The sequence below is a fragment of the Neolamprologus multifasciatus genome, chromosome 13, assembly GCF_963576455.1.
Source record: "Neolamprologus multifasciatus chromosome 13, fNeoMul1.2, whole genome shotgun sequence".
NCBI classification, from domain to species: Eukaryota; Metazoa; Chordata; class Actinopteri; order Cichliformes; family Cichlidae; genus Neolamprologus; species Neolamprologus multifasciatus.
Window position 1 is genome coordinate 22,174,626 of NC_140451.1, and position 27,897 is coordinate 22,202,522.

The window sequence follows — 27,897 nt, forward strand, 5'->3', positions numbered from 1 at the left end:
TTCCTAAGCAACCCCCCCCCCCAAAAAAAACAACAACAAATAAACAAACAAACAGGTAGACAGTTACATCAACTCAAATTATCTTTTTTTTTTTTTAAAGAGCTCGACTAATTTCATTCCTTCATCTTTAAAAATATTTTATTTCCAGCCACCCAATCATGAAGGAAAATTAGACAAGAAACTTGTTGGTTTGAACTCAGCTGTAGTCTGCAGCAGATTTACCCTCATCAGCGCTTTCACAGCCTTCGGGTTGGCACATGGCTCAAGCTACACTTTTATTCCATTCATAATGTTAGCCTATAAGGTTTTAGACTCTGTGCCATAACCCGCTGGCTGCACTACCAGCACGAATACCATGCTTTCATTTCAACTTCTCAAGTGTGATACTTCAAATATTTATGTTTTTTCCACTCCATCTCCCTGGAAACACGTTTGAAGGTCCCCTAATAGGATTTTTGTGGATTGATTGAATTACTTCAGCATGTAACGGTGAACATTCCATGGCGAGAGGTGGACGAACAAGTATTTCAGACCTTTTCGCACTGAGTAATGACTACCACTGGTACACTGGGGCGCAATAAGGCATTAATTAACGATTATAAACTTTATTTACTCGTGGTTCACGTTATTACGTGACGACATGTCTCGTTGTTTTAGGCAAAACGCATGGCTCCGCGGTAGCAACTTTTAGTTGAGTTGTTTATCTTTGCTTATTTTGACTCGTCAACACTCATTTACCTACTCAACATCAATGAAACGGGCTGCATAGTAATAAAACAATGACCACGAGTATTGTAAATGCCCGAGGGCACTGGAACGTACCAACTCGAAAAGGGTGGGGGTGCAAGTGGTAAATAAAACTTCGCCCCTTGTGTGTTGACATATTAAAGACTTTTAGTGTTTCTGGATTAATAATTATAACTCTACGAGAACACTGCACAACAACCCGGTGTCCCTGTGTCCGCATTAGTTTGCTAGCCGGTTAACTTGTTGCTCGTCTCTCCCCCCGCTGACTTGAACTGCATGTGTACGCGGATATTGTTACAATCAATGCTGAAGGCAGAAGCTCAGCTCTCAGCTGCTTGCAGTCTTGCTTGGTCCTACGCTGAGGACGCTGAACTGGCGGCTGCAACTGCGATAAACTTTTTCTTTTTCGCTTTCTGTTTGTTGAAGATGACCTAACCTCGAAAGAGCCTCTGCTAGCCAGGTAGTAGCACGTTAGTTAAATTGTATGCACTGAACGTCTTTGTCTTTGTTTCTTTCACTGCTCTGAAGTTTACTCTGTTCTTGCTGGGTTTCACCATATAACTTGTAAGGTTACTTTAAGGACACGTACTTTAAGAAAACATAAATGGCTTTTTGGGGGATGAATTTCTTAAAAGAGTATAAACCTTTTTTGTTCATATAAAAATAAAAAAAATAACAATGTGGCGTGTTGAACTCTTTTTGGGTGACTGCAACTTAATTGTTCTGCACTCAGTTCCTATGGAGCTTCTAAATAAATATATGTATATAAAATAATCTACATGACCGACCTGGTGCTGCTATAAATGTCCCCGCATAATTCCCGTTTTGAGGTTTAGGGGCTTCACACAGGCAGCAAGCTCTTTGGGGCTGCAAACTCCCCCTTCATCTGTCAGGCAATGCAGTGAATCTGAGACTGCTGTAAACTACACAGTACCTGTAGGTGGAGAGGCAGTGTGGTTGCTTTGCAGCATTGACACACAGTTCCTCACCACAACCCATGAGATGATGTTAAGAGAAGCTTTAGTGCTTTGAGTCATAAGGCTTGGCTGCACAAGTCGCACCAATCTCCACCGCACATTTAGGTTTTTGTTCTCTTTTCAGAGAGGAATCTGAAATTACTAAATCTTGTGCTTTTTTTCCCCTGAGCATCAGAGTAGGTACTTTTTTTAGGCTTAGGAGCCCGAAACTATTGGCCACTTTGTTCTTCCTCAATTTCAATTCTGTTTTATCAGCTAATATATAAGGCTGCATCCTTGAAGTTCAACCAAAATATACACTGTTCTTATGACTACGTGACAGAGATGAATGCATTATAAACTAAGACTATGATGTTATACATATATGAAACTGAAACCTACATGATAAGAACTGATAAGATGCTGATAAGAACAATTATAATTTAGGTTTGTTATCCGCTGGCATAGCTATGAGGCCTCTGTTTTGTTTTAGGCTCAAACTGTAAACGAGGACTCTGAATATAGGGCACAGTGGCAGCAGAGCACTAAACTGCTTATTTGTCATCTTTGTTTCCTTTGTGGGTTAGGAAGTGTTGCCGCTTATGTTTTGGTGCTTATATTTTGCCCTTTCCGATGCTAACCACAGCTGGCTGAGCTTTGTGGACACCATCAACACAATACCCTGAAGAACTGGTTTGGTATGAGGGTACATTAATTGGAAATATCTGGGAATTTTCACAGGGACACAGAAGCAAGAGGTCATCCTTGACTGGCTAGGTTGGTTGGTAAACTAAACGTGAATAGACGCATATTTGCAGAAAATGAAATGTCTTCGCAATTGCAAAGGTTAGCTGAAGTTCAGATTGGAAGTGAAGCAGAGTGCTTGAGCAGATTTAATCACCTCTATCAGCATGCCAATAGTCTAGTGACTATTGGCATGCTGATAGAGGTGTCTCACAAATGCGGGTTTGACTTAGATGTAACCTGTTCTGAGTACTTCTTATCTAATTTTCCAGGTTGGAGAAGATTTTGATCACTACACAATGCCTTGATTTCCAAAATAAACAATTGCTGGAATCTTTCAGCTTGATGTGAACAAGTTCGTGAATCTGCAAATGTGCTGTTTGCTCTTGCGAATTATTATGTCTGACTAGGAGCAGGGTGAAAGTGATCTGTCCTGGTGCCAGAAGTTTGCAGAGGTCCAGAAAACAAAAGCAATCTGTTGTCTTCTATATGTTACTTTGGCTGTTTTATTTAATTTCTAACACATTTGGAAATGTTGCTACTGGCTAAGCAGGCATATTGAAACAAGTCAATCCATAGGACTTTTTCCAAAAAAGTGAAAACACTCCTCGCGTTGAGTAGGAAGCAGTTTACACATTTTCATCACAGTTCCTGGCGATCGCTTTTTGTACTTAGTGTACTGCAAATGTGCTCAACAACAGCTCTGGTATTGTTCATCTGTAGGCTTGTTTTGGACATACTAGAAACATAATATATGGAGGCAATTAAGGGCGGTGGGTTTTTAAAGGGGATTGCTCTGCACTCCAGTGTGTGCTTAAGACGCACACATTTGCAAGGTCTTTGTGTTGCAGAAAAAAGGCCCTATTAGAACTCTATTCTGTCAGTGGGCAGCTGTGTGCCTGTGTGCTGAGCAAGCCACTGGCCCATTCTCCGTCTGTGTGAACAACTCTCACTCAGTCCACACGCTGACGCACATGCTGCCACTTTCACCCCTCTCGGTCCTTTGCTTTTTGCCTTTTTTGCATTTATTAATCATGCTTTTTCTCCTGTTTTTGACTGTTATTTGTCTTTCTGTTCCACTACTGCTCCACTGTTGCTCTCTTTCCCTCTCTTGTTCCCTGACCCAAGGCATTATGCAAACCTACCAGAAAAGGATTGTTAGCCATGGCTGTCTCTGCCACCATGGTACTCTTTATTCATTTCAGAAGCTTCCCTTTCTTCTCTGTGACCTGCAGTCATAATTGCTGTGGCTTCAGACACATTTAAACTCACCCCCACCTCCCCATTTAGTCTTAAAGAAGTTAAAAACAAATACCTCGGTTATTTGACTCTGTCAGTGTATTTGTTTCATTGTCAATATTCCTTGTTTTGTTTATTCCTTCCTCATTAACATGATGGATTTGTAAGTCTGGCGTCAAATCGCCCACAGAGCCACAGACCAGCAGCTGAAAAGAAAAGAAAAGAGGCATTCTCACATACACCAGAGAAGCACTCCCCCAACCCCCCAAGACAGGCACCAGACTCTACTTAAAGATGAAAAGCATTCTGGGATGCAATAGAAATGCTCCAATGAACACTCTGCTCTAGTCTTTATGTGGCGATAGTGAGGAATTATTTAAAAAAGGGAAAGAAAGGATGCCCACACCGTGTTTGACTCTCAAATAAGTATGTCTTTATTTTTTTTAGTCGTTTGCATATGTTGTGTGCATGTGCATAACCTGTATTCTTCTGGAAAACCCCAAATCCCAGGTGAGCCAATATTTTCTCTTGTGTTGCCTTGTGTCATCATAACACCACACTTATGAATGGCAGCAGTTGGCATTCTTCTGTTTATTTTCCTCGACTGCTTTGGATTGGCCTTTCCTTACAATATGAGCCAAAGCATAACTCCAGTCTCATTCATGCCGTTCTTTACCGTAGATCCAGGCTGATGAAGGAATCTCCCAAATGAGTCCTTTATTTATTTAAAAAAAAAAAAACAGACAGAGAGAACTGAAAGCTTCTGTTAGTGTACAGACAGCCTCATCTGATGCATTTTTAGAACCTGTTTTCCACAGTTGTGACAAAATCTAAGCATCTAACTTCCTCTTTCAAGTATTAGGACTCTAATTAATAATGACAATCATTTTTTGATATATACTAATGTGACACTTAATGTGTTACATCCTTTCACAAGCAGGGTTGTCTGGTCACACTGGCTTCTCATGACTAGCCTTGCACTAACATTATTATTGATTGGTAATCTAAAGTCATACTTTTTCCCCCCGTGGAGTTGTACAGCATACTGGTTCTCAGTATTTGGGATGGACTCTGTTTTACATACTTGTTTTACATGCACCTGCATGTCATTACACAGAAGCTCAACAAGTAGCTTGCTGTGTAACATATTAGATTACTTGAATCGGATGAGCTTATTAACTGCCAAATAACAAACAGTATTTTTAAGATGTTGTATATGGAAATGTAACTGAAGTATTACAATTGAGTCTTAAGTCAGAGACTGATTGGAATTCTACTGTGTATTACTATGCAAAGAAAGCTTCTGGTCCAACTAGGAAATGTAAAAGCTTTGTCTACGGACATTATCTTGACCTTTACACAGTAGCAGTTTACTTTATTCCAGCACCAATTTGATTTGCTTTCGTTTTTCAACAAAGATGAGTGAAAACAGCGCATCCCACAATTATAATGTGAAATGGCTTGTTTAAATTATTCCCAGTCATCACTGTTGAAACTAACAGATATGTTTTAAATTGATAATATGTCTTCTTCCTATTTAGCGCTGCTTAACATAGGACTCATGAGTCCAACATTTACTGTATGTGGTTATTTCAATGAAAAAAACTTAAAATGACACGTCTTCAGTGGGATTTTCAAATATCTGTTTTACATTCCTAGTACACATTATGCTGAGCAGTCAGACGGTCCATATGGTGAGCTGAGCCCCCTCATGAATGAATGAATGGGCTGATGGAATGCTGCTCATAGTTTTTGTTCTGAAATTCTCCCACCGATACTCACTAAAAACTCACCCACATCTCCAAAAAATGTATGTAATAGAGCAGCAGAAAGTAATTGATTAATTACTCAGTGCTGCCAACATATTTTAGAAACTATCGGTGGAACTTGGCTCCAACAGGGCCGCGTGGCTAAACGGCCTCCATCTCTCATGATGGTATGTGCAGCACTGTTTTGCATGGCGGCTTCATACACAAAGTCAGTGTAATTGTTGTTTTGTAGAGCCCTTCTGCTTAGACTCCTCTTGCATATTACAGACCTACTGTATATCTTTATGTTAATAAGCATGAGTATGCAAAAGCTTATGGCTAATTAACATACCATTGCATATGAATATTATAAAAGCTTATTTTTCAATCTAGATATACACAGTTTGGCATTTACACAAATGCCTTTTGTGCTCATTTGGACTGCACACTTCACCACAAAGCTTTTCTAGCTTACCACTAGTGTCGTATTCAATGTCAGTGAGGAAGCAATTCCTCCTGCTTCTCCAGTCACTGCTGTCACGAAATCATCTTCATTTGTTTGATTTGACGCCATTGTGCTTCACATAACAACAGAAGCACTTTTAACCTCATATCGGCTGCAGCACCATGGGCCACTGGCTCTATACAACACTTTCATGGACTACTTACATGCTGAGGACACTATATAGAAATCAACTGGTTTTAAGAAAATGTATTTGTAAATTATGAGCTCTATCATTTTAGTGATTACAGTATACATGATAATATTATGTGTTAGACTGAAGATGACTGCTGCTCTGCCAGAAGCATGCATCTCTTTTTCTAATAAGCATGGTTGTTAGAATTTGGTTAGCATTGCTAAACTATGATACAGTAGCCACATCTCTCTGACAGTTTTTCAGATTGACTTTGACTCATTGATGACTTATGCTTTGACTACTGTTAAAAATCTCGTGTAATAGCACTAGTCAAAGACTGTTAATTTTCAAGCATGTTGAATGTTTGGATTTGTATTCTTTTCATTAGACAATGTGGAGTTTGGATTGGAAGGGGGGGGGGTGTATTTGTCTTGTAATTTAGTAATTTGTTGTTTTTTTTTCTCCTTCAAACTAGAGTTATTATATTGATCTTTAAAAATCTACTATATAGGGTACTTATTAGATCATTGGTACTGACAGTGAGTATAACATCACTTGTTTATACAGCATAGGAATGGCCCCTCCTATTGAGCTAAGCAATTGCTTGGGATTGCTAGGAGAACTGGAGCCTCTGGTGTATGTAATGTACCCCTAATGGATTAGAGCTCTAGTGTGCATAGAACAGAAAATGGAAGAAACCACAGGCAGAAAAGCAAGGATTGCTGATTCAGTTGGAGAGGACAGTATAATTAGTGTGGTACCTACTCAAACACCTTATCCTATGCCTGTCAAGCTCCTTAAGCTTTCGGTTAACTAAACCCTAGTCTAAGAAACAGAGGTCAACCCCTAATAAATTTAAAGCTACACTAAATAGAAAGAGTGTGGTGTGTTTGCGGGTTACATGTCACAGTGCTTCACCTTAGTAAACTGGCCTTGCTCAATAGTCCAGTTTCCTATGACAAACAGATTTACTGATAAAGACTGATGAGCTGTCCAGACATTATTATTCACTAGATGGGTGACATCTGCCTTTTTCACATCACCAGTTGTCATTGTTGTCTTCTGTTGTGTGCTTGGCTGCTATGGCTACCTGTTAAAATCCTAGAAACAGTGTACTACCTAGCAACTGTTTTGTGTCTTAAGTCAGAGTGAAACTACCCCAGGAAGTATCAGAGATTCATTTTTGTGGGAAAAAAACCCAAAACGAAAACTTTGACAATTTTACCTAACATATAGTAGATAACATATCCGCTCTCAGGCTGTAATGTAGGATTTATTTAATCCTATGATTAAATAAATGCTAACGTGAAATGATGGTAGAATATGTGTATGTGAAGTTAACTCGTTGCCACAATGCTCTGTGGATATCACTTGGGGCTTTCTCCTTTCATGTATTTAGTAATGAAGTCAGTATGTTCCACACCCAATTCAGCAGTGGCATGTCATGTGACCACAAGGGAAGTAGAACTCCTGCGGTGCAAAGGGAAGTGTGCTTGCTTATGTGAATTATGTTAGTGTCTTCATGCCAACATAGTCGAGATAAGAAGACCAGTATTAACTGGACTTGCAAGTTAATTCTAAAGGAAGCTTTGGGGTTCATGTTTACTGCTCTTATTTCTATTGTAGATCTGTTGTTAAGAGTAACAGCAACTTAAATTGGAGCTTCAAGGCTGTATTCATGCAGAGATTAATGGTCACTGTCATGAGAGAAAGCATTCAGGGTAATCTCCAAAAAAAGGCCACAACTTGACTACTTAAAATACATAAAGTTTCACTGAATAAGCTTTTCAGTGTTTATGTACCTTTGAAGGAGTAGACGGTACTAGGGTGATAGCCAAAAGATTCAATGGTATGTCTTGACCTCACAGACCATTTTTACAACCTCGACCACATTATCCAAGAGAGGGGTCGCTGTGTGTTCACCCTGAATTAACAATGGACATCTTAGGCTTTCACAAAAGAAAGCCTCCTTTATTCTTTTTTAAGGCTTTCATTTAGTTTCTCATGGACATCTGAATTATTTAAAACAGGTGTCAGCGTCTAGCCTTTTCCGACATTAAGTGCCACTTTGATTAAGGAAAACTGTGACAGTAATTAAATTTAATCTTATCAAAACAAGAATATGATCTGCCGAGGCTTTTCAGCCATGCCATATTTTGAATATTTGGGCTTCAACATTTCATTAGTGCCAAATCAACTGGTTTCCTCCAAGTACAGCAACTGATCAAAGTCCTGACACCAGACGCACTCCACACAAGTATGCAGCAACCAGAGCCAATTAGTGATGGACACCAAACACCCCGTTACAGAACTTTAGGGGCGGCGCAAATAGGCTTCTATTTATCTGCCTGTACAAATCACAGCCTGGGCAAAGAGCCACATTATCTTAGCTGCTCTTTCTTGTGCCCTCCTGAGTCACTGACTATTGTGAGCCAAGATCTTCTTTCTGCAACCCAGCATACACAAATCAGTTCTTGAAGTACCAGTGGATTTGAACCCACGTATGGTCAAAGTTTTGTTAGTTCGATAAGTTACGACTCAGCAAATATCATATATATTTGAGATTTATTGGGAAAGATTTCCTTTATTTGAATCAAATAGGGCTGAAATGGGATCTGACAAAACAATTGATGAACCTCAGTCATTTTATCCTTGACAGGCAAAGCAGTATTGCAAGTTGATCTATAGCAAGTGGAAGTCTTTGACTAAATCAGTCGGTGCTTTGTGCAGTGTTCACTGTTTTGTACTGTTGAGCTATAAAAAAAGTAATTAGTATAATAAAAGTATTAAGTTAAAAAAAAAGCACCTGTCCCATCACATTTATCATAATATGAGACTCTAATGAAGGGAGAAGTAGCTCTTCCAGTTTCAGTTTTACGCCTCATTTAGTATCCACAATGTCTTCTCTGGTATCTTAACTGTAAAGGATGAGACAAATCGTCATTTAAGTCACTTGCCTTTGTTTGATGATCAGCCTGACTTATGATAACAAAAACGACATTTTTCTGTGTGGGACATCCAGCTGAGTTTGTGAGATTTTGTCTGGCTTTATGAAACATATTTAACTTAAAGCTTAGTAAAATTGATAGTGTAATGTAAAGCTGTTTGATCATAAATCATAATCACAGCTATTTAACAATTGTTCAGTTACTGTGGAAACACAAATTTACTGAGCAGTAGATTTCCTCAACAGTGCATTTCCTTCCTCAGGGGTGGGGTACAACCCTCACTATCACAAATCACTCAGCCCACAGTACAGGTTCCACCACCCTGCAGTATTGTGACAACTAGGCAGGCCTTTGAGGTGTTCATTTATGGCCCCACAGATTTTATCTTTGCACCATGAGGCAAGCACATGAGTGAAACAGGTCCATCTGCGGCCCTTTAAGATTGCTTTCACAACGACATATTATCCGTAGGATAAAACCAACTTCTCTTAAGATGGTATTTTTCAGATGATCCAACCTTACCTGTCATTTCACCAGTGCTTGGTGAACAATGCTTTTGTTTTCAGGGAGGCAAGACAGGAAAAAGGTTGATGTTGTGCTGGATATATAGAAACACAGTAATGATAGTTTTTATAATCTTTGAAGACCAAAGTTGTAAAAATGATATTTAATTCTTCTCCCAGTGGAGTGTAAGAGGGACCCATGAAACCTCAGATGAACTGATAATTTCCTGAGTTTTTGTTAGGACTGACATCTAGTGAAACAAAAAGGCTTTTCAAACAGTGTGATGTAGCCAGCAAGGACTCTTGCTTTGAAGAGCAAAAATCTGATCGGATCTGAAAATGGCTCTGCACAAGTGCTCTACACAGCCCATTAAGCTCTGGTTTCCCCATCATGAGAAGTCGGTTCATTAAATAAGCATGGCTCCAGGCTTGAATTCACACTCGGTCTGCCCTCTCCCATGACCCTGCTTGCCAGTCACTACACACACAAGTGCAGGTTAGCATAAGCAGACATGCATGTACAGAAACACATGCACAGCTAGCTCTTGTTCTCAGTGTGGAGATGCTGTTTCAGCCTTGATCGGACAAGTCACGCTTCCTACCTGCATCAGTCAAACGGCACAATATAACAACCTTTAAACACAACCGTCACGCTCCTCGACCCTTATTCTGATTAACACACACACACACACACACACTGCAATACATTGCCCCACTCATTACTCAGTGTCACTTCTAATCAGTAGAGTAATCTGCAAAACTGATTATGAAGAACATACTCTTTACTTTTTACTCCCACTAACAGTACCACCTTCTCTTGCTTGTGGAGGCCCGGTTGTGCTCCACCGACTCTCTGAAATGAATGGAGATAATGGGAGTCATATGCCGGCTGTTGGTTTCAGGCAGGCCTACATGAAACATTTATTTACTTAGTCTTTATGTAGTCATGGGGCTGGAAACAAGAAAAGGGACAGAGATGACATTGTTAAGTCGGAAGACATGACTAGACTGGTTTAAAAAAACAAAACACTTTTTATCGATCCATGTTGTTGTTTTTATTCTGTTTTTTTTTCCTCTACAGAAGTCAATTTTTTTTCAGTGGTGCACACTTCTCCCTAAAGCATCTTGTGTAAGTGCAACAACCCTTACTTAACACAAAACCACATGTTTCATGGGCAGGATAGCATAGTAGGCCTGGAAGATCCATTAGCCTCATGTGTTGCTCCGTCGAAAGTCGAAAGCTGTCATTAGCCAGCAGTTGATTGGGGATCTGAACTATGCTGGTACTCTCTAATTGGATACTGTCAGTGTGTTTGGTGGTTGGTAAATGACGGAGTCCAAAGTCACTGCAGCTACTTTTATTAAAGAAAGGATAACTGAACTTGCCCATCCTCCGCCATAGTCATTCACATGCATTGAAAAACATCAGAAAGGCTGAGTTGAGCAGATGTGACAAGGCATGTTTGTCCCAAAAATAAAAAAGATATAGACCATCTGCCATACATATAAAGCTTTTAACGGTTGTGTTTACTGAAGCAGCTTCTGTCTGGACTTTGCTATGTGTGGGTGCAGGCAGTCTTTGAGTTAACCGCAGCTCCATATATGCTTCTTTTCTGTTCGTGTTTTCTAGCCACATCTGTAGTCATGTGACGTGGGTAATGTCTTTTCCTGGATTAGCTAAAGCTAGCCTTCTGTTACAGCATGTTTAGATTCCCCCGTGTTCAGGGTAATATTGCTGACAGGCCAAATGTTCTGTTATCCACAGGGATGAGGAAGCAGTTTAACATATATCAGCACATTTTGTTTTAAAGCTAGTAGGTTGATAGGTGTGTGTATGTAGTGTGTGGATCTATATCGATGACTGAAGTTGCTGTAAGTTTTCGGATTTTAAATGATGAATGGAAAAACTTAAGGTGTGCATATAGCAAACATGTATCGCATTCAACCGTGCCCCTTTCAATCACTGTTATGGGTATGTTAGTTAAAGCAGTGAGGAATGTAGATATTGAAGTGATTTATCTGTGAATGACAGTTATCACCTTACAGATTGATTAAAAAGGCAACCTGTTTGTATTTGTGAGAAACCTTTCTCTCAAGACATGTTTTAAGACAAAAATGCACATGCCATGATTTTTGTGTTTGTTAAAAATCTTAATGAGAATGGCACAGAACAAGTTAAAGCAGCCACAATTGGGGTTAAGAAGCCAGATTTGGCACACTATTGATTGTTATGGCTATGCTTAAACCTGAGCTTTATTTAGGCCCTGCTTCTTGCCCATGTGTTGCAGCCAGAAACATCCTTTGCACTTTAATTCAATGAGTAATGTTTTTATTTCCCTTTTTTTCCATGATTACAGAGATTGGCTGACATTTGAGAGACCTACCTCCACCACCTTCACAAGTACTGCTCTTCAAATGGGAAATCTTCCTCTGCTTTTTGCCCAGATGCACTGTCTGCCCTCCGCTCTCATATAAGATGGCTGCCTGTGGCCTTTTTCTGCACCTGAACAGACTGGAGCAGAGCTACTTGCTACCATGGTGATTGTTTTCTCACAAACACTGGAAAAGAAGAAGGCTGCCAATGATGTAACGTCCAAGAGCATTGAGCTGGTGAGAGAAACTTTACGTTTTGACTTTCACACAAGGCAAGCTTGTAGGTAGTGTACCCACAAGCATGTTAGACCACAATAAGTTGTTCACTAAAGGATTTTAGATGTCTTTAACTGTCATTAATATGATAGATACATTTTCACTTTTGAGGTTCTCTTACTCAGATGAGACATTCAGTGTGAGCTTTATAATTGTCCCTTGAAGACAAAGAGTTCTAGTTCAAGAAGGAACCAGTTCCCTAATAAAATAAAGGGAACTGGTTCAAAATCAGTCCAAAATGTCAATGCATGGTGGATCAGTGGTTATAGCTATTGGCTCACAACAAGAGGGTTTCTTCAGGAGCTTTTTCCTACTAGTGGAAAAAAATAGTGGTTTAATGTTGACTGTGCCAAGACAGTCTTGCAAAAGACAATGTCAAGAGTTTCACGTCCTGAGACTGGTTAACAATCCCCTGATAATCACTGGTTGCTTGGGAAAAATGTGTATTCTCCAGCTGGTTGGCAAGTGGTTGCAGGACATTGCTTGCAGTTGGTGAAATTGGTTGCGAAGAAGAATGCTGCACTGAAAACCTCCTCCCAGATTGTTGCAGCCCCCCATAGTACTTACCAACTACTCTGAGCGGTAGTGAAATGGTGAAAATTGTGATGCTGTGCCTTTTGAAATTTGTTAGTTTTAGCAGTAAGGCTCAACTTTTATTTTACAGGCTGCAGCACTTTTTAACTCACCACCAAGCAGCAGTGAAAATGTAAAGAGTGTTTGCACTTTACATCAAAACTACAGGTGACCGTGGCAATATTCAAGCAAGCAAGTATTTGGTACAGCATACTCTTTTTGTAATATTGTAAAATCATTGTCCAGCTGTCCTTGAAGGTATTTCATGCACCCTGCAGTGAGTTAAAGGATAATCTTTAGGAAGTAGTTTCCAGCTCTGACAAAAGTGAAAGTGTAAAACCAGTCCAAAAGAGTGTAGTTCACCCACTGGATAATGGACTACACTCTTGAATCCTTGAGTTTTAAGTAGCAACAACAGCAGCGATGGTGTGTTAAGCTGCTTGTGCTAGCTAGCTAGCTTGGGTAGGTGTAACTGTAATTTACTATGATGTCAAAGGACTTGAGACTTAACTAGCTTTAACATTAGAAACTATTTAAATGCGCAAGTCTTAAAAAAATGTATTAAAATGTATATACAAGCGTAAATTATTATGAAGTGTAAATTAGTGCATTTTTTTGTTTAGTAAGCTCGTTGGGAAACACCCTATATATTCAGCAAGAATGGAGCAAATTAGCATTCATTTGGAGTCTTTATTCATGGAGTCTAATGCTCACTCTTTTGTGCGCTGCTTATTCTCCGCCTCCTCTTCAGAAATGTATCTAATTCTTTAGTCACCCGCTAGTTGCTGAGTATGAGCTAGTTGTTGCTGTGAACCAAGACGGTAAACTCACAGACCATAAAACGTAAACAGTAAGCTTAAAGTAAGTAACCATTTGCATTGGCTTTGGTTGACGCAGATCTTTGACTATTTCACACTGGTCGTTGGCAGCAGCGTGTAAATAATCCTGACCTCAAAATGAAGACAAATCAGTCTTCTCATTTGATTTGAGGGCTGAACTTTTGTTCCTTGGCTTTTGTTTCTGACTTTTGCTTTATGTTCGCCTGTGCCCTCAACAGTGTGAGGTCCCCACCATGAGCAGAGGGACCACCCTCCTCTCCCGTGGAACAGTAGGTGAGTTATCTTCATTATCACTCGTTATGTCTTTCTGTTTGTCTTTCCCCCTTTGCTCCTGCTTCCATTTATTAAACGCCATCCCTCTGTGCTCTGCATTTAACATCTGGAAAATAGCAGTGGCTGATTATTTGTTAAAAAACATTTCACAACTGATATAACACAAGTAATTGTCCCCTTTAATTCCCCAATAAGTTGAAGTATCAAAATCAGCGATTGAAGTTGTCTTGTTGTTTATCCCCTGCCACACTCGATCACTCACTTCTCCCTTTTTCCATCTGTCACTCATCCCCCACTCATGATCAGAGTGCACCTGCCTCCACACAACGTTGCACAGCACTCTCATGGGAGTGAACTGTAATTGAATATTCTGCTGCCTATGTCAACAATTTCCCTTTAGCTGTGTTTGTGTAATTATCCTCTGTGTTAAAAGAAATACTACTGTCAATACAAATCCAGCTATCTCCCACTGCCCTCTTTTTTTCTTCCTTCCCCCCCCCCCCCCCCCCCCTCTTTCTTTTGGGTAAAGATTTTTCCACTGTTAATCCTGACATTAAAATTGGCTAGCGTGTTTTGTTAGTTCAACCACTTTGTCTTTTGCTTTCAAATGGTGGCCTTTTGAAGTTCATCCCTTTCTCCTTTTGTCCAGTTGTTTTCCTAACATTCCTGTCAGGTCGTCACTGTAGCCCCCGTACATTGTTTGTCCAGCCAAAACAATGATTTCCGTCCAGTAGTCTGGGAGAGAGCGTGCCAGAATTGGAGGCAAGCATCCAAAAGGATGGTTTTTGGATCAGCAAGGGGCTCTTTTTGACAAAAGCTTCAATAGAGTCGAACTTAGCCACACTTTACTGTAGGTGTATTATCCTCCACAAGACTCTTTTGTCCCGATGGTGAGACAGCTGGAAATTCATACTGCTTTGACGCATATCCTACTAACCACTTGACTAATGGGAGTGACTGCCCAACTGTTTCACTGGCTGATTCTTATCATAATGTGTAGTTCATGTTTTTGGAATCAACGTTCTTGCATGTCCAAGTTTTAAATAGTCAGGAATGTTACTGCTGGAAACTAAAAAAAAAATGGCCAACATAGCAGTCAGTGGAGTGAGCTGGTTCGTGCTGAGGAAGAGAATTTATTGTAATCTGGGTTTTTTGTGTGTTTTTTGTTCTGTTTGTGTGTGTGTTGGTGTTTTAAACCACAGCATTATTTATTTATTTACATATTTAACTCTAAAAGTAATGGAGGCAGAAATGTGTTTCTCATGCTCGGAAACAGTAATGTGCCAGTAAGAACTCACAGCTGAGGTTTCACTGCATGTCCTGCAGCTGTTTATGTGAAAAACAAGCAGACAGACAGTGATCTTGTTGAGTCCTACTGGGCATGTAGTGTGTTATTCTGAGCATTGTGACTTTTTGGGGGGTGGGCAGCCAACTTTTTAAGACTTTTAAAACATTTCCATCTTTGAATGCACTGATGGTTTTTTTTTTCCAGAAAATGACTTTTTTTGACTATTTTTTTCTTTCAACATTATTGGGAATTTTCAGTCCAGCTTTCATTACAGTTACTGAGGAACAGCACTGGTTTGGCATTCCTCGTTTCCTCTAGGCATAACCTTGTCAATCATGTTAACACAAACAACCTCCCACCCCTTTTTTTTGTAATTCTCCAAAGCTCATGATTTCTTTTTTTGTTGTTGTTGTTGTTGTTTCTACTTAGCTTTTTCTTTCTTCTTAGTTAAATAGCTCACCATTGCTGTAAGCAGACAATAATCTCCCTTTATTCTTCCAAACAGTTTGTTCTTACACCAACCAATCCTCTTTGCCTTAAGCTTATTTCTGCTTGTGTGTTTCTTTGTGTCTTTGTTATTAAGTACTAAATTATCCTTCCAGATATTGCTGCTAGAATTCATCATGCTCTAGTTAACAAATGCAGTTTTTGCTTAATATTGCTTGCTGCACAGATAAAGATGTGTCAGAAGGGCTGCTGTTGAGGTCAATTAGTGTGAGGCTTTTATGTTTTCCCTATTACAGAGGCAGATAGATGGTTGGATATGGGGCGAAGCTGTGCCATCCAGCAGAGAGCTCCATGCCAGTCTGGTACTCCTCTATGGGATGTGACGCCTGATCACAACAGCCACTGTGCCAAGGAACCAGGCAGCTCCACAGCAATCACCAGCCTGATAAGAGATCTGAGTCTCTGCAACAGCACTCACGCCGCATCCGCCACTGCACACTACACCACTACGGCTACCAGCCAAACTCCTACGGCACCCCCGAGCAAACGTCAGTGTCGCTCTCTGTCGCTCTCTGAAGAATTCACTGGCTTCCGCTCATCTTGGAGGCCCCAAGGGTCCCGAGTATGGACAACGGTTGAGAAACGAAGGTGCCACAGTGGAGGGAGTGTCAGAGGTGGGGGAAGCCATTTTCCCACCATGCAGCGTAGCTCCAGCTTTAGTTTGCCCTCACACTCCAGCATCACTTTTGATGGAATCCAGGACCTGCCATTCTTCAACCAGCCGCTGCCTCTCCACCCTCAATTCACTGCCTCTCCAGTCTCCCCTACCTCTCTTGCCACACATCATCACCACTCCCAAAATCACGTCTTCCTCAGGCCTCTCTCACTTTCCCATGAGCAGATCAGCCTGCCACAACACCAGAGGGAAGAGGCATCGGAGACCAGCTCTTCAGACTCCACCCCAGAGCTGGGGAGACGAGCTAGCCAGAGAGCCAGGGGAAAGGGGTGTTTGTCTCGGAGCAGGTCTCAGCCCTGTGTGCTAAATGAGAAAAAGGTCGGCATGAAGCGCAGGAGACCAGAAGATGCTCAGGAGCAGCGGCCCTCCCTGGACCTGACAAAGATGACTCAGGTTAGCTGGAAATGTTAAACATATGTTGACCTGCACAGACAAGCACTTACATATTCATTGATTTGAATGCATTCAATTGGAATTTGACTAATTTCAGAGTTTAATATTACATGTGTTTGCTGATTGCACACAAATGAGTATCAGCTTATTTCTAATCTTGCTTTAATGCTGGGAAATGCGCTCTGTTGCATTCACTTTAATCCTGAACCAGATGCACTTACAACACAGACAAATGCTTTTTTGTTCTTAGACTAAAGGGAAGTTCAAGACATCTTCAAACAAAACTAAGTCTGTCTCTTTCTCTCAGAGTTTGATCAGGGAGTGGATTAAATTAAACTGTATTAAGTTTTCTGCGTCGTCAGTCCGAGGCTTCGAGGCTAAGTGATCTCAGGCTTTCCTCCCTCTAGCTTAGGGAGCGGTACTTACTAAGAAAGCATTCCTCATGTTCAGTCACGCTGCCTTGAACCACGCTCTAGCAAGGCCCTCTCGGGTTTATAATTTCATTAACTCTGTTGGGTAAACAAGTCCATCCAAAGGTTGGACTTCTCACCATTTATTTGCTTCCTCTCTGCAACTCCTATCCAATATTTCTACCTGTCAGAAAAAGCGGCAGTGAATTATGGGTATATTTGGATGCACAGAGCGCTGGATTGATCTCCCATGTCAAGGGTTTTTGTTCTTTTGTAAGGTGAGAGGAAACAGTGCAACAGCCAGAGAGTAAACCCAAACCCAAAATAGATCCAGAGAAGTATTTTAATGACATGAACTCTTTTGATATTTGGCAGTGCTGTGTTTCTTCTTTTTTTCTAGTGCCCTGAAAGATCTTGATCTGATTCTTGTATCACATTCAGCTCATTATTTATGTGAATGCTCTGGGAATTTTACACATTGTCCTATTTACCCATCCTTTCCTGATGGGTAAATGACTTAAGTCATTTGATACTCAAAAATCATCCTTCACAGTACCTTGTTTCAGGAGAATATTGTAATTTTCCTGTCTCTTACTAGAAAGTTATCATCAGTTCATCCATATACCCCCCTTTTCCTTTCTGGAAATAATATTAGTTCCCAGCCAGTCATACTTAGGACCTAGCCAGGGTTGGATTACAAGGCATGGGTAATGGAGCCTAGCAAACATGTTTCCCCTTGTATTGCCAGCTTCTAAGAGGGGAAAAATTAGGCATCCAACATATAAAGAACGAATCCACAAACACACACATGGAGCCAGTTTTACATTAACTCGACTAGGGCCGTTCGATATAACGATATATATCGGATGACGATATAAAAAAGTCTATCGTTTCATTTTACGCTACCGTTTGTTTCGTGGTGTCGCAAAATAAACTGTTTACGGCAATATTTTTTCAGCGTTTTGATGGTCACTGTAGTGGCTATATTAATTTCCTAAAGTTCTCTCTTTCTCTTATATTTAATATAACCACACTACCGACGGACAAGCGCCTGTTTTTATACGTTGTCGTTAGCAACAACGACGGTAACGCCATCGCGTGTCCGTTTGTTTATGTTCCACATAAACCTTTCACAATAAAGCTCAAGATCCTGTTGAGACTTTTCAAAATAAACTGAATCACGTGAAATAGTATGCAGAGTATTGACGGATGAGAAGCAAAAAAAGAGCCGTGCTAAAAAATAGATTAGACTCAAACGTTAGAACAGGCTTTTCCCCGCAGCATGCCGTGTAATAAATACTCACAAAGAAAACGGCGGCCGTTACAACTTATAGAAAAATAGATATTTTCACGCATCAGTTAAAAACTCGACTCCAGGTACACGACGCCCAGCTGGAAACACTTCACGCAAGTCGAGCTGCCCGAGATTCACAGAATTTACAGAAAATGTTACATTTTTGTGATTTATATCGTTATCGGGCGATAGATGTCTTATATCGGGATATGAGATTTTGGTCATATCGCACAGCCCTAAACTCGACTTGCCATTAGTCATTGCCATTACTCTGCTAGTTACAAATGATCTATTCTCAAAGGTTAGCGGGTCAAAAAATGTTTTCACTTTTTTCGGGGGTTTGAGTCGACTTGCATGAGTGCATGTTGATGAAAGGAGTCCAGTCGTACAGGTTAGATGGGTCATTTCAGATCTACTGTAACCATGTTTAACTGCTCATCCTCATGCACACCTCGGGAAAGTTACCAGTAAAGCATTGCATACAACAAAGATAGTATGATTAATACGTGCTCCCTTGCTTCATTTTCTTTTCCTGTTATTGAGACTTGATGTCAATAACTAAACCAGGTCAAGTGTGGCCAGGAACTTAAACAAGCAGGGTTGTAATATCTCACTCTAAGTTTAATAAACCAAAAGCACAAAGAAGATACCGCTGGAGATTGACATTGTTGTTACCAAAAGTGGTTGACCTTTGTGAGAGTCTAGGGAAAGAAAAAGATCCCAGCTGGCAGACTGTCTGGAAAAGGAAGTGTTAATGTGGAAAACTAGGGCTGGTTACAACCTGTGTCTGATCTACTGAGGATAGAACATGCAAAGTACTGCCAGGGTTGGGAATATAATAGATTTCACCAACTCTGATGGGAAATCAGTTATTTAATGTGATCTTTCTTCTGACGTTATATATTTGAGCATCACAAGACTTCTTAACTGGCCTCTGTGTGATTGAAGTGGCAGTTTTTTTCCCCCTGGTTACGCACACACAATTCCTCCCACTCTTTCTCAAGAACTGGGTGAGCCTAATGACAACATTATTACTTTTCATACCTATGTAAACAGTAGATTTTTTTTTTATTTTTTTTTTACTGTAGGTGTGTTTTGAGTAATGCTGTCTAACATTGATTAAAAGAATAGCAAACATGTTGTAGATGGGGCAGGAAACTGTGACATTTGTCTGAACTGCAGTGGATACAGACAGGTGTTGTTTGATTAATTTTCTATGGAACGTGCGCCAGAGACTCGCCGAGTGAAGGATCATGGTGGTCAACAAGCCCTCAGTGTGAGTTAGTGGAACATGGTGTAATTTGGCCTTTAGATTCCTCGACCACGTCAATGAAGGCGGGTGTGAATTCTGGGGATGCATGTCATGCTAATCAGCTATAACTTGACTACCGTGGGGATTTAAATGCAGCCACCCCCAAAATTCCTTGAATGTCCTCCCAGTCAGCCATGTAGATAAGTTATCTCTGCCTGCCCTTCCACCTTGGCCTGTCATTGTTGTCTTTTTTTGGGGGATTGTTTTTTTGTTTTTTTGTTTTTTTTAATGGACTGGCTATTGGGCATAGCAAACTCTATATCCTTCATTGAATGATTGTTGACACTTCTTGCACAGTGAATTTGAGGAAGCTGTGTGCTTAAGTCCAGCCTGGTCAGTTAACTTCAGCTGGGCTATTGTCCATTTTTGTCCAAAATATTTAAATGTGTGTGTTCGCGTGCTTGTGTGTGTGTGTGTGTACAAACTTGTATCCCTCCCTATCAATATTGTCTTTCTCTTGGCCCAAGTTCAAGCTGCTCTGGTCTTCCCCTCCTTCTTCCATCACACACACTTCATTCCTTGGATGGCAGACATGATGATCATAACTGAGCCCTGCATGCTTGTGGGAACACCTAGGTAGGCATCTTGAGGTGCAGCTCTCACCGGGTATAATGACATGTTGTGACTTGTCATAAATGTGCATTGTAGAGCATCACCAAACATTAGTCTGTAGTCACACATTATTATCGCCTACACTTTTTCAACATCTGACAGCCCAACATTTTAGTCTTTTATCATCATCTTACCTCTGGGCATTTGCATGAATAAGCCAGGCATTCTGTCTGCAGAGGAGTAAAATAGTGGATGAATACACACACCAAAACAAAGAATGTGTGCGTGAATGTCTGTTATAGTCTCCTGTCTTTGCTTGCCGCTCCTTGTCCTCTCTTTTGCTTCACAGTTGTTTGTTGCTAGAGGTCTGATTGCATGTCATCCTCAGACCAGTGTGTCGCTGAATGTTTATGTGACCTAATTTCGGCACAGAGCTAAACCAAAGAAGCACCATCGACTCGTATACTAATAATCTGAAGTTGCACAGTGAATGCAATGTAAAGTACCTGCACCTCTCAGTAGTGTACTATATGTGTGATTGTGGTTGTAGTTTGGTTCACAACAGGGCCTTTGCATAGCATTTAGCTCGGTGATTTTAGTTGTTTACCCAAATCATCAGGAGGGTATTTGCCTAACCTCCTGGCATGTGCTTGTGCTTCTTCGACAGCAGCTGCCTTTTGAACCCATGCTCTAAATAACATCCTTACAGTCCAAGCCATTGTTGTGTAGATCATGGTATAAAATAATCCACATTCTCTATGAAAACACCACTTAGCTCTGAAATATTTGTTCTTATAGGATTTTGGTGAATATTAAACGTAAAAACAAAAAAGGTATAAACCAATCCAGTGGATCTCATGTCTTGTTCACTTTTTCTATTCAACATTCAAACATGACTTGCTGCAAGGCATGCGTGGCTGTGGTGGACCTGATGTGTCAGATATAACTGAAAACAATGCTCTCATTTCCCTTAATGTGTATGGCAGCATTGATGAAGTTGTATGGTTAAAACATGGTACTGCTTGGGACTATGCTGAGTTTTGCAGAGGCATGTATACAGTGCTATGCAAAAGTCTTGAGCCACCTTTCATTTCTCTATATTTTCTTAAGAAAATGTAAAATGGGTTTTTTTTTGTTCTTTTTTTGTTTGCTTGGGGTTTTTTTTTTAACATGTGAAAACATACAAAGAAGTGTATCTTTATTCTTCAAAAAAGCTTGAACTCACTTAGGCAAGCTTTCTTGGAATGTATTTAAGTATACTTCGGGAAAATGTCTCCTGGCATCGTGAAGGACATTCAAAGCTCTTCTTTGGATTTTGACTGTCTTTTGTTTTGTTCTGGGCTCTGGGGAATGTCTAAAGATACAATGTAAAATCGATTGTTTCCTAAGTTATCTATTACATGTAGGCATAACATAGGTTCATCCTATGTAGTAGGTGCCTTTTTTATGCTTAAGTGATTTAGGTCAATGTTAAGTGGCTTAAGAAGTACCAAGAAATGAGTGAAAATGCAGCCAGTGTCTAAAGAAAAACTTGGCCCTAGACTTTTGCACAGTACTGCACATGTTGTAGCTGGAGCTGGAATGTAGGGTGCTCTTGATCAAATTATCAGTGATAGAGAAGTCACTTGAGTGAAACAGAGTAATACACGTCAATGATTGAGCTGCATTATTGACAGGTATTTCTACTCTTGAGTATTAGAGAAATTTATATCATCATGGGAATACTAATTATCCTTTTAAATTATCCATTTAGATGACACTGTTGCTTTCTTTGGCCTTATTTATTAATTTCTTTACTAAAATAACATGATATTGCCTAGCCTGTCAGTCCAAAGTTTTTGACTATAAGATTAACAGGCCCAATGATTCCTCTTTTGTATTTCTGCTTCTGGTCAATGTGCATTTTATTTTACAGAACAGATGTCCCAGACCCATGCTATTTAAATGCACTTGCCAAATCAGCAAGAACTGAAAACTGAAAGGAGCACATCAACAAGACTCCAGAAGTTCACTTTATTAGTCATAGTCTTTAAAATCTGCTGTATAGTATTTTCTGTGGATTAGGACGAGATGTGTAGAGTTTAAAATCTTTTAAACTCCTGCTTCAGTTTTTGTTGTTGTTTTATTTTATACTTTTTTCCAGTAGCTTTGTTTGTGCTTGATTAATCATTTTTGACTAAAAGTAGAAATTTGCTCTTATATTCTTTTAAATTTTTTATTGTGGTTCTCCAACCTTAAATGAAGTGTGTTTCTAAATAGGACATTTAAGGATAATAACTTTAAAGTGGTTTTCGTCTGTGTATGGTTAGATTCCTGGTAATGGCAGTGGGTAATATGAGATATGACAGGTCCAGGGTAGCGAGCCCATGTGTGTGGTAATAGTGATTTGTGTGTGTACATGGGTGTTTTTCATCTGGCAAAGCTGGGTACACAGCAGAAATTTAACCCTGCTCCCTCAGCCTACCACCACACCCACCCAAATCCCAGTCAGGCTCAGTAGATTTTATAGAAAGCATATTGTATAGAGACAGCCTCTCCACCTCCTTTCTCTCTTGCTTTCGTCTCCTCCTCTGCTGTGATAATTAGTAGTGGGGTAATACCAGGGGTTGAACTGAGAGAGCAAGAGCTCTGAAATCCCCTTTTCCACTCCAGTGGGGTAACTACAGCAAAGGCCTCCCACTCCTCACATGATCACCTCAAGCGCTTTCAGTTGAAGCATGGTGTGTTTGAGGTACTTGCATGTAAAGTTAATCCTGAAAAAGTGAGCTAACCTTAAACTTAGTCAGCCTCAGCCTATGTTATAGTTTTCTCTTGGACGGGGAAACGGCAAGCCTGCTAAAATGAGATTTGAGAAAGGGTGTCTCCAAGCTCATTGTAAAAGGAAAGGCAATGTCTCAACACATGCTAGGGAACATTAGAGGTGTCTGTCATGAAAGCCTGGGCTTTATAGAGAAAACCTCATCTCTATTCACCTCCATGCCTCCAACATCTGCTGCTGAGGGCACTCCAGAGATCATTAACCCCTTCACTGCGCTGCACGGCTGCCTTTCTTTGTTGCAGAGAGGAATTCAGGGTGGAAAGAGAGCATGAAAGCAAACCGGGAGCCTTTGTGAATTGAGTCTCTTTAAGGTCAAGTTTTGAGAGCAAAAACGCAGGCAATTGTTCACATCCAGATTGTCCCTGGCACTCCCTAGTGTGAGCTACAAAACATCATAACAACTGTGAACAACAATGGCTGAAATAAGAAATGTCTTTTACCATACAGGGTTGGGTTAGGTATGTGTTTCAAAGTGGTTTCCAGTGATAAATAAGCCTAGAGCACAGTTTGACACAAGATACATTTTGTGGTTTGGTGCTCATTTCAGTGTTTTGCTCAAACAAACCAGAGGGTTAGCGTTCTGTGTATACTCTTCAATGCCTTGTACGTGTACTGGTGTTTTTGCATGTTTACATGTTCACATGCCATCAGTGAAAGGGAAAGCCGGCTTTTAAGATGCCCAAACTGAAACCCAATCTTAAACTGACATTCTGGGAAGCTCTGAGCTCCCTGACATAGTCTTTGACTTCTGTAGCTCTTCATCAGAAAGAGGCCATGATGTGAACGTGTGCAAAAATGTCCAGACTAACATGGTCTTTTCTTTTTCTTTCTTGTTTTTTCAGACTTTACAAAGCTTAAGCTGCCCTGGATTTTCATCTAGTGACAACTGCCAGTCAGTCCTGTCCCCGCCCACCTTCGACTTAATCGACCAACCGGATTCAGACTTCACAGGCGTGTCTGAGCTGGGACTAGAGTCATGGCAGGAAGTGATAGGAGATGACGAGGAAGAAGATTCATCTTACGAGGATAGCGACTCCGCTTGTAGTGTGGACTCACGGCCTGGGTCTCCTGTAGGCATCGAAGATGGTAAACGCACCCTCTGGAAGGGTGACTGTGGGACACAGAGGGACATTTTTCAGCTTGGGGGAGAGCTGGATCTTGAACAGATCGAAAGAAACTAAGCTTTGCATCGACGATTTTAAGACTGCGTCTGGACTGTTATGGAGAAATGACTATTAAGATAAATATGAGGAAAAATAATAGCTAATTTTGTAAGGGAAAGGCTTTGAAAAGACAAGGATGGTGATACATATGATGAAGCATTGCATATGTTGCTAATGGCTGGCTTCTTTAATGACACCTTTGCCTTGAACATTCTTACTGTTTGTTTAAAAAGCAGTAACCTTAGTTTGTTTTGTGTTTTTTTTTGTTTTGTTGTTTGTTTGTTTTTGTTTTTTTGGATCAGATATTCAGCTTAACTCAGGAGTGGGAAATTGAGGGTTTGTCTTAAATAAGTGTCTCAGCCCCCCGCTGTCTTTTAACCTGATGACCTTTCCAAAGTCAGCTAACCTTAAGTTTGTAGTACTGTAGCAGTAGCTGGGCTCTCTTATATTTAGCTCAAATTTGTTTTTCCAGAGAAAGTGGAGGGCATCAACAATGGGGTGACACAGAAAGAGGCAAAGACAGACTTACCCTTGGCCTTCCTCTTCATCTTTTGTGCACACGTGAAAATCTGATTTGGGTTTTTTTTTGCTGAATGTAGGCTCAATAAGCTTTATGTGGAGTTCAGAAAATGTAAAGTGCCTTCTTCTGGATGCTTGCTGTCTCAGTTCTCTTCAAGAAACTTGCCTCAATCGAAGCCACCTTTTCTGACCCAAATAGACAAATTGTATTTTTGAATTAAACACTGAATCTCAAATTTTCAGTTCTAACATCAGTGTATATTTTTCTAAGTAACAGGTTTTTTTAATGAGCTGTTTGTGCAGGATTAAGAATATAAGGTCTTTGTTCTATAAGAATGAATATGAAATAAACGTACATCCTGCACTCACTTGTCTGGTTTAATTTGAGTTTGTAATTTTGTAATGATTGCTCAGTGGTAATCAAGATTTCTGTAAAAGATAGCTTTCACCCAGACAGATCAAAAGTCTGAACACGCTGCAAAGTTTCCAGATAATCTTTAGAAGCCATACCCACACGCAGTCGTTTCCTGCATAACATTTCAGAGCCATTTCATTGAAGCTCACTCAGCTTGTATTGTTTTGAATATCCACAGGTACATAACGTGATTATGCAGCAAATCGTTTCTCTAGAAATGTTTTCTCTGTACAGTGGCTACCTAGGCTATTGAAGAATACAGCAAGTCAGGTTTAAAAACAAAACAAAGAAAATTATATTGGTTGGGTGCAGTTCCCAGACAAAATGGCAGGATGTCTAGCAATGGAATATTCCTGTCCAGTAACCCTGCACGGGCCAGAGGAGGTGATGTCAGGAGAAAATGTGTGGGGAGCCAGACATGTAGACCGGACTGGGTTCTTCCACTCTGGGATTTCCTATCATTTCTGTCCAAGCTTCTGAAATAAGCTCACAGCACCGTCACCTTAATAAGACTTACCTCCATTTAATCTATTAAGATTAAATTTGAGTCTTGTCTCATCATCATCAATGTTATTGGCCACGAGGGAGGCTGATTGCTGAAATTAAGTGATAGGACAGATTGTTTTTCCGGCATGGGGAGGAAGGCACTCGGTCCAAAACTGTTTATGCTGAAAACAGGATGTTGGAGTCACTTGCAGCCTCTCCTTCAATGATGGCCTTGAAGGAAGGTGAACTCCGACATCTCAGCGCTTAGGTGTTGGCTTACATAAACATGCACCCAAACATGTACACTTATTCAAAGGCCCTGAAATAGATACTGAATGTGCTATGTTTGTATACGCAGAAAACCAGTCACCTGGCGTGGAAAACTGGATTAGCCATTGCTTCTCTTTCATTCCCAGTGGATCGGTCCATCTGATGTTGGCAGAATAAGGATTTGCAGATGAGAAGAAGGTCACATGGCTCAGATTTTGAATATGGCACGTGAAAAGAAGCACACGATGTCTGAAAGTTCACACTTCAATGGTGAACTGGACACAAAAGACTGGAAACATAAAATCATGTTGCTATCAACAGTAGTCCGGTTACTCGTTGCTCCCAGAGGTCAGTAAACCACACGCACATACACAGAAAACACACACACATATTTCCTCTTTGGCAGGAAGTGGCATGCTATGCGGGGGAGAGAGTTAATATCTGAGGTAAAAGCACTATAAATAGGGAGCATTGTAGTTCTGGTTGCCAAATGTAGATTTTGGAGAGAGGGAGACAGGAAAGGCCACGTTAGCGCCCTGGACTGATCGACCTACATTACATGTGAGAAAACATTGGCTGCATTTTCAGAAAAAGCTTCACTTAAACACTGTCAGCAAAATGACTTCAACTGTCCTTTGAGAACTACAGAGGAGGAGAGATTAATGACATCAGATTTTCATCAGCCTTTTCAAGTGTAATCTAGTGTTTGCGTCCAGATGGGTGGGAGTCGTACTTGCACTTCAGCATTAAAGGATACTGAATTGCTTGATGCCTCCAAGTCTCCTTCGGTTATGCTCGTCTGTGGCTGTATACTTGAAGCAGAGGCTGCTTGTTTTGTTAAAAATGGCTTTGTCAAGAATAGCAACAGGGAAACAGATGAAGTAAGAGTTGAGCAAAAAATAGCATTAATATGTATAAAAAAATACACTCAAACAAGCAAGAGAAGTGGTTTGTTTTTTGAGTGTCACTGTGTCTCCCATTGTAATTATGCCATTCCTGTGTAAATGACTGTCTAAAATCTTTGTGGCACAGTTTCAACAAGGTGTTGGAAACATTCCTCAGTGATTTTGAGCCATATTGACATGATAGCATCAGAAAATTACTCAAGATTTGTTGGCTGCTCATTCAAAATATGAATCCACAATATCCCAAAGGTGCTTGTCATTCTGTTAGATTGAGATCTGGTGGCTGTGGAGACCATCTGAGTACAGTGTGATGTTGAAGGAAAGCACTTTGAGATGATTTGAGCTTTGTGACGTGACATATTGTCTTGCTGTAAGCAGCCATCAGAAGATGGCCACACTATGGTGATACTCAGGTAGACTCAGTTGGTACTAAGGAGCTCTAATATGTCAAAAAATATTCCCCACACTATTACACCATTGGGAGGACGAGCCAAAATGACAAAATGGGCCATGCTTTTATGTTGTTTACCACAAATTCTGAGGACAGGTCTCAGGGTAACTGGTCTTCTGCTAGTGTAGCCCATCTACTTCAGGGTTTGATGTATTGTTAATCCAGATGTGTTAGCCCTGAGAATTGGCGCTCACTGCATATTTTCACTTTTTCACACAATTCCAGATAGGTTGTGTAAGAAATTCCCAGTCGATCAGCAGTTTTGGAAACATTCAGTCTAGTAAGCAATCATGTCACATTTAAAGCTGCTTAAATCAGTGTCTTGATGATGCCTATGTGCCTAAAAACGTTGGGTTGCTGACTTGTGATTGGCTGATTAGATAATTGCATTAACACGTGGGTCAACAGGTGTACCTAATGAAGTGTACATCATTTCTGGTTTTAGCATTTGCACTGTTTTACTATATACACCATAAACCACAAAAACCCACAAACTTTTGTGGGTTAACATTCAGGTAGTAAATGCAAAATAAGTGAACATCAATAAAAATGTTTAAACATTTAAAATAACGATGATTGTA

At 40.4% G+C, this 27,897-nt stretch overlaps 1 protein-coding gene and 1 long non-coding RNA gene across 3 annotated transcripts; both read left to right on the top strand.

Annotated features, from left to right (window-relative positions):
* The first annotated feature begins 77 nt into the window (after positions 1-77).
* On the top strand, positions 78-27,787 carry LOC146505546 (protein FAM53B-like). Of its 2 annotated transcripts, XM_085181789.1 has the most exons (6): positions 78-1,207; positions 4,134-4,196; positions 11,881-12,133; positions 13,803-13,857; positions 15,889-16,721; positions 23,950-27,787. In XM_085181789.1, exons 3-6 carry the CDS (start codon positions 12,059-12,061, stop codon positions 24,286-24,288), a joined length of 1,302 nt encoding a protein of 433 aa, XP_085037915.1. In that variant the 5' UTR covers positions 78-1,207; positions 4,134-4,196; positions 11,881-12,058; the 3' UTR covers positions 24,289-27,787. The 2 variants fall into 2 exon arrangements, with proteins under 2 accessions (XP_085037915.1, XP_085037914.1); XM_085181788.1 differs by lacking the exon at positions 4,134-4,196.
* Positions 16,728-20,228, top strand: LOC146505547 (uncharacterized). Its single transcript, XR_014877428.1, has 2 exons — positions 16,728-18,321; positions 18,399-20,228. It is a non-coding gene; the product is annotated as an uncharacterized LOC146505547 (long non-coding RNA).
* Positions 27,788-27,897: the final 110 nt, after the last annotated feature.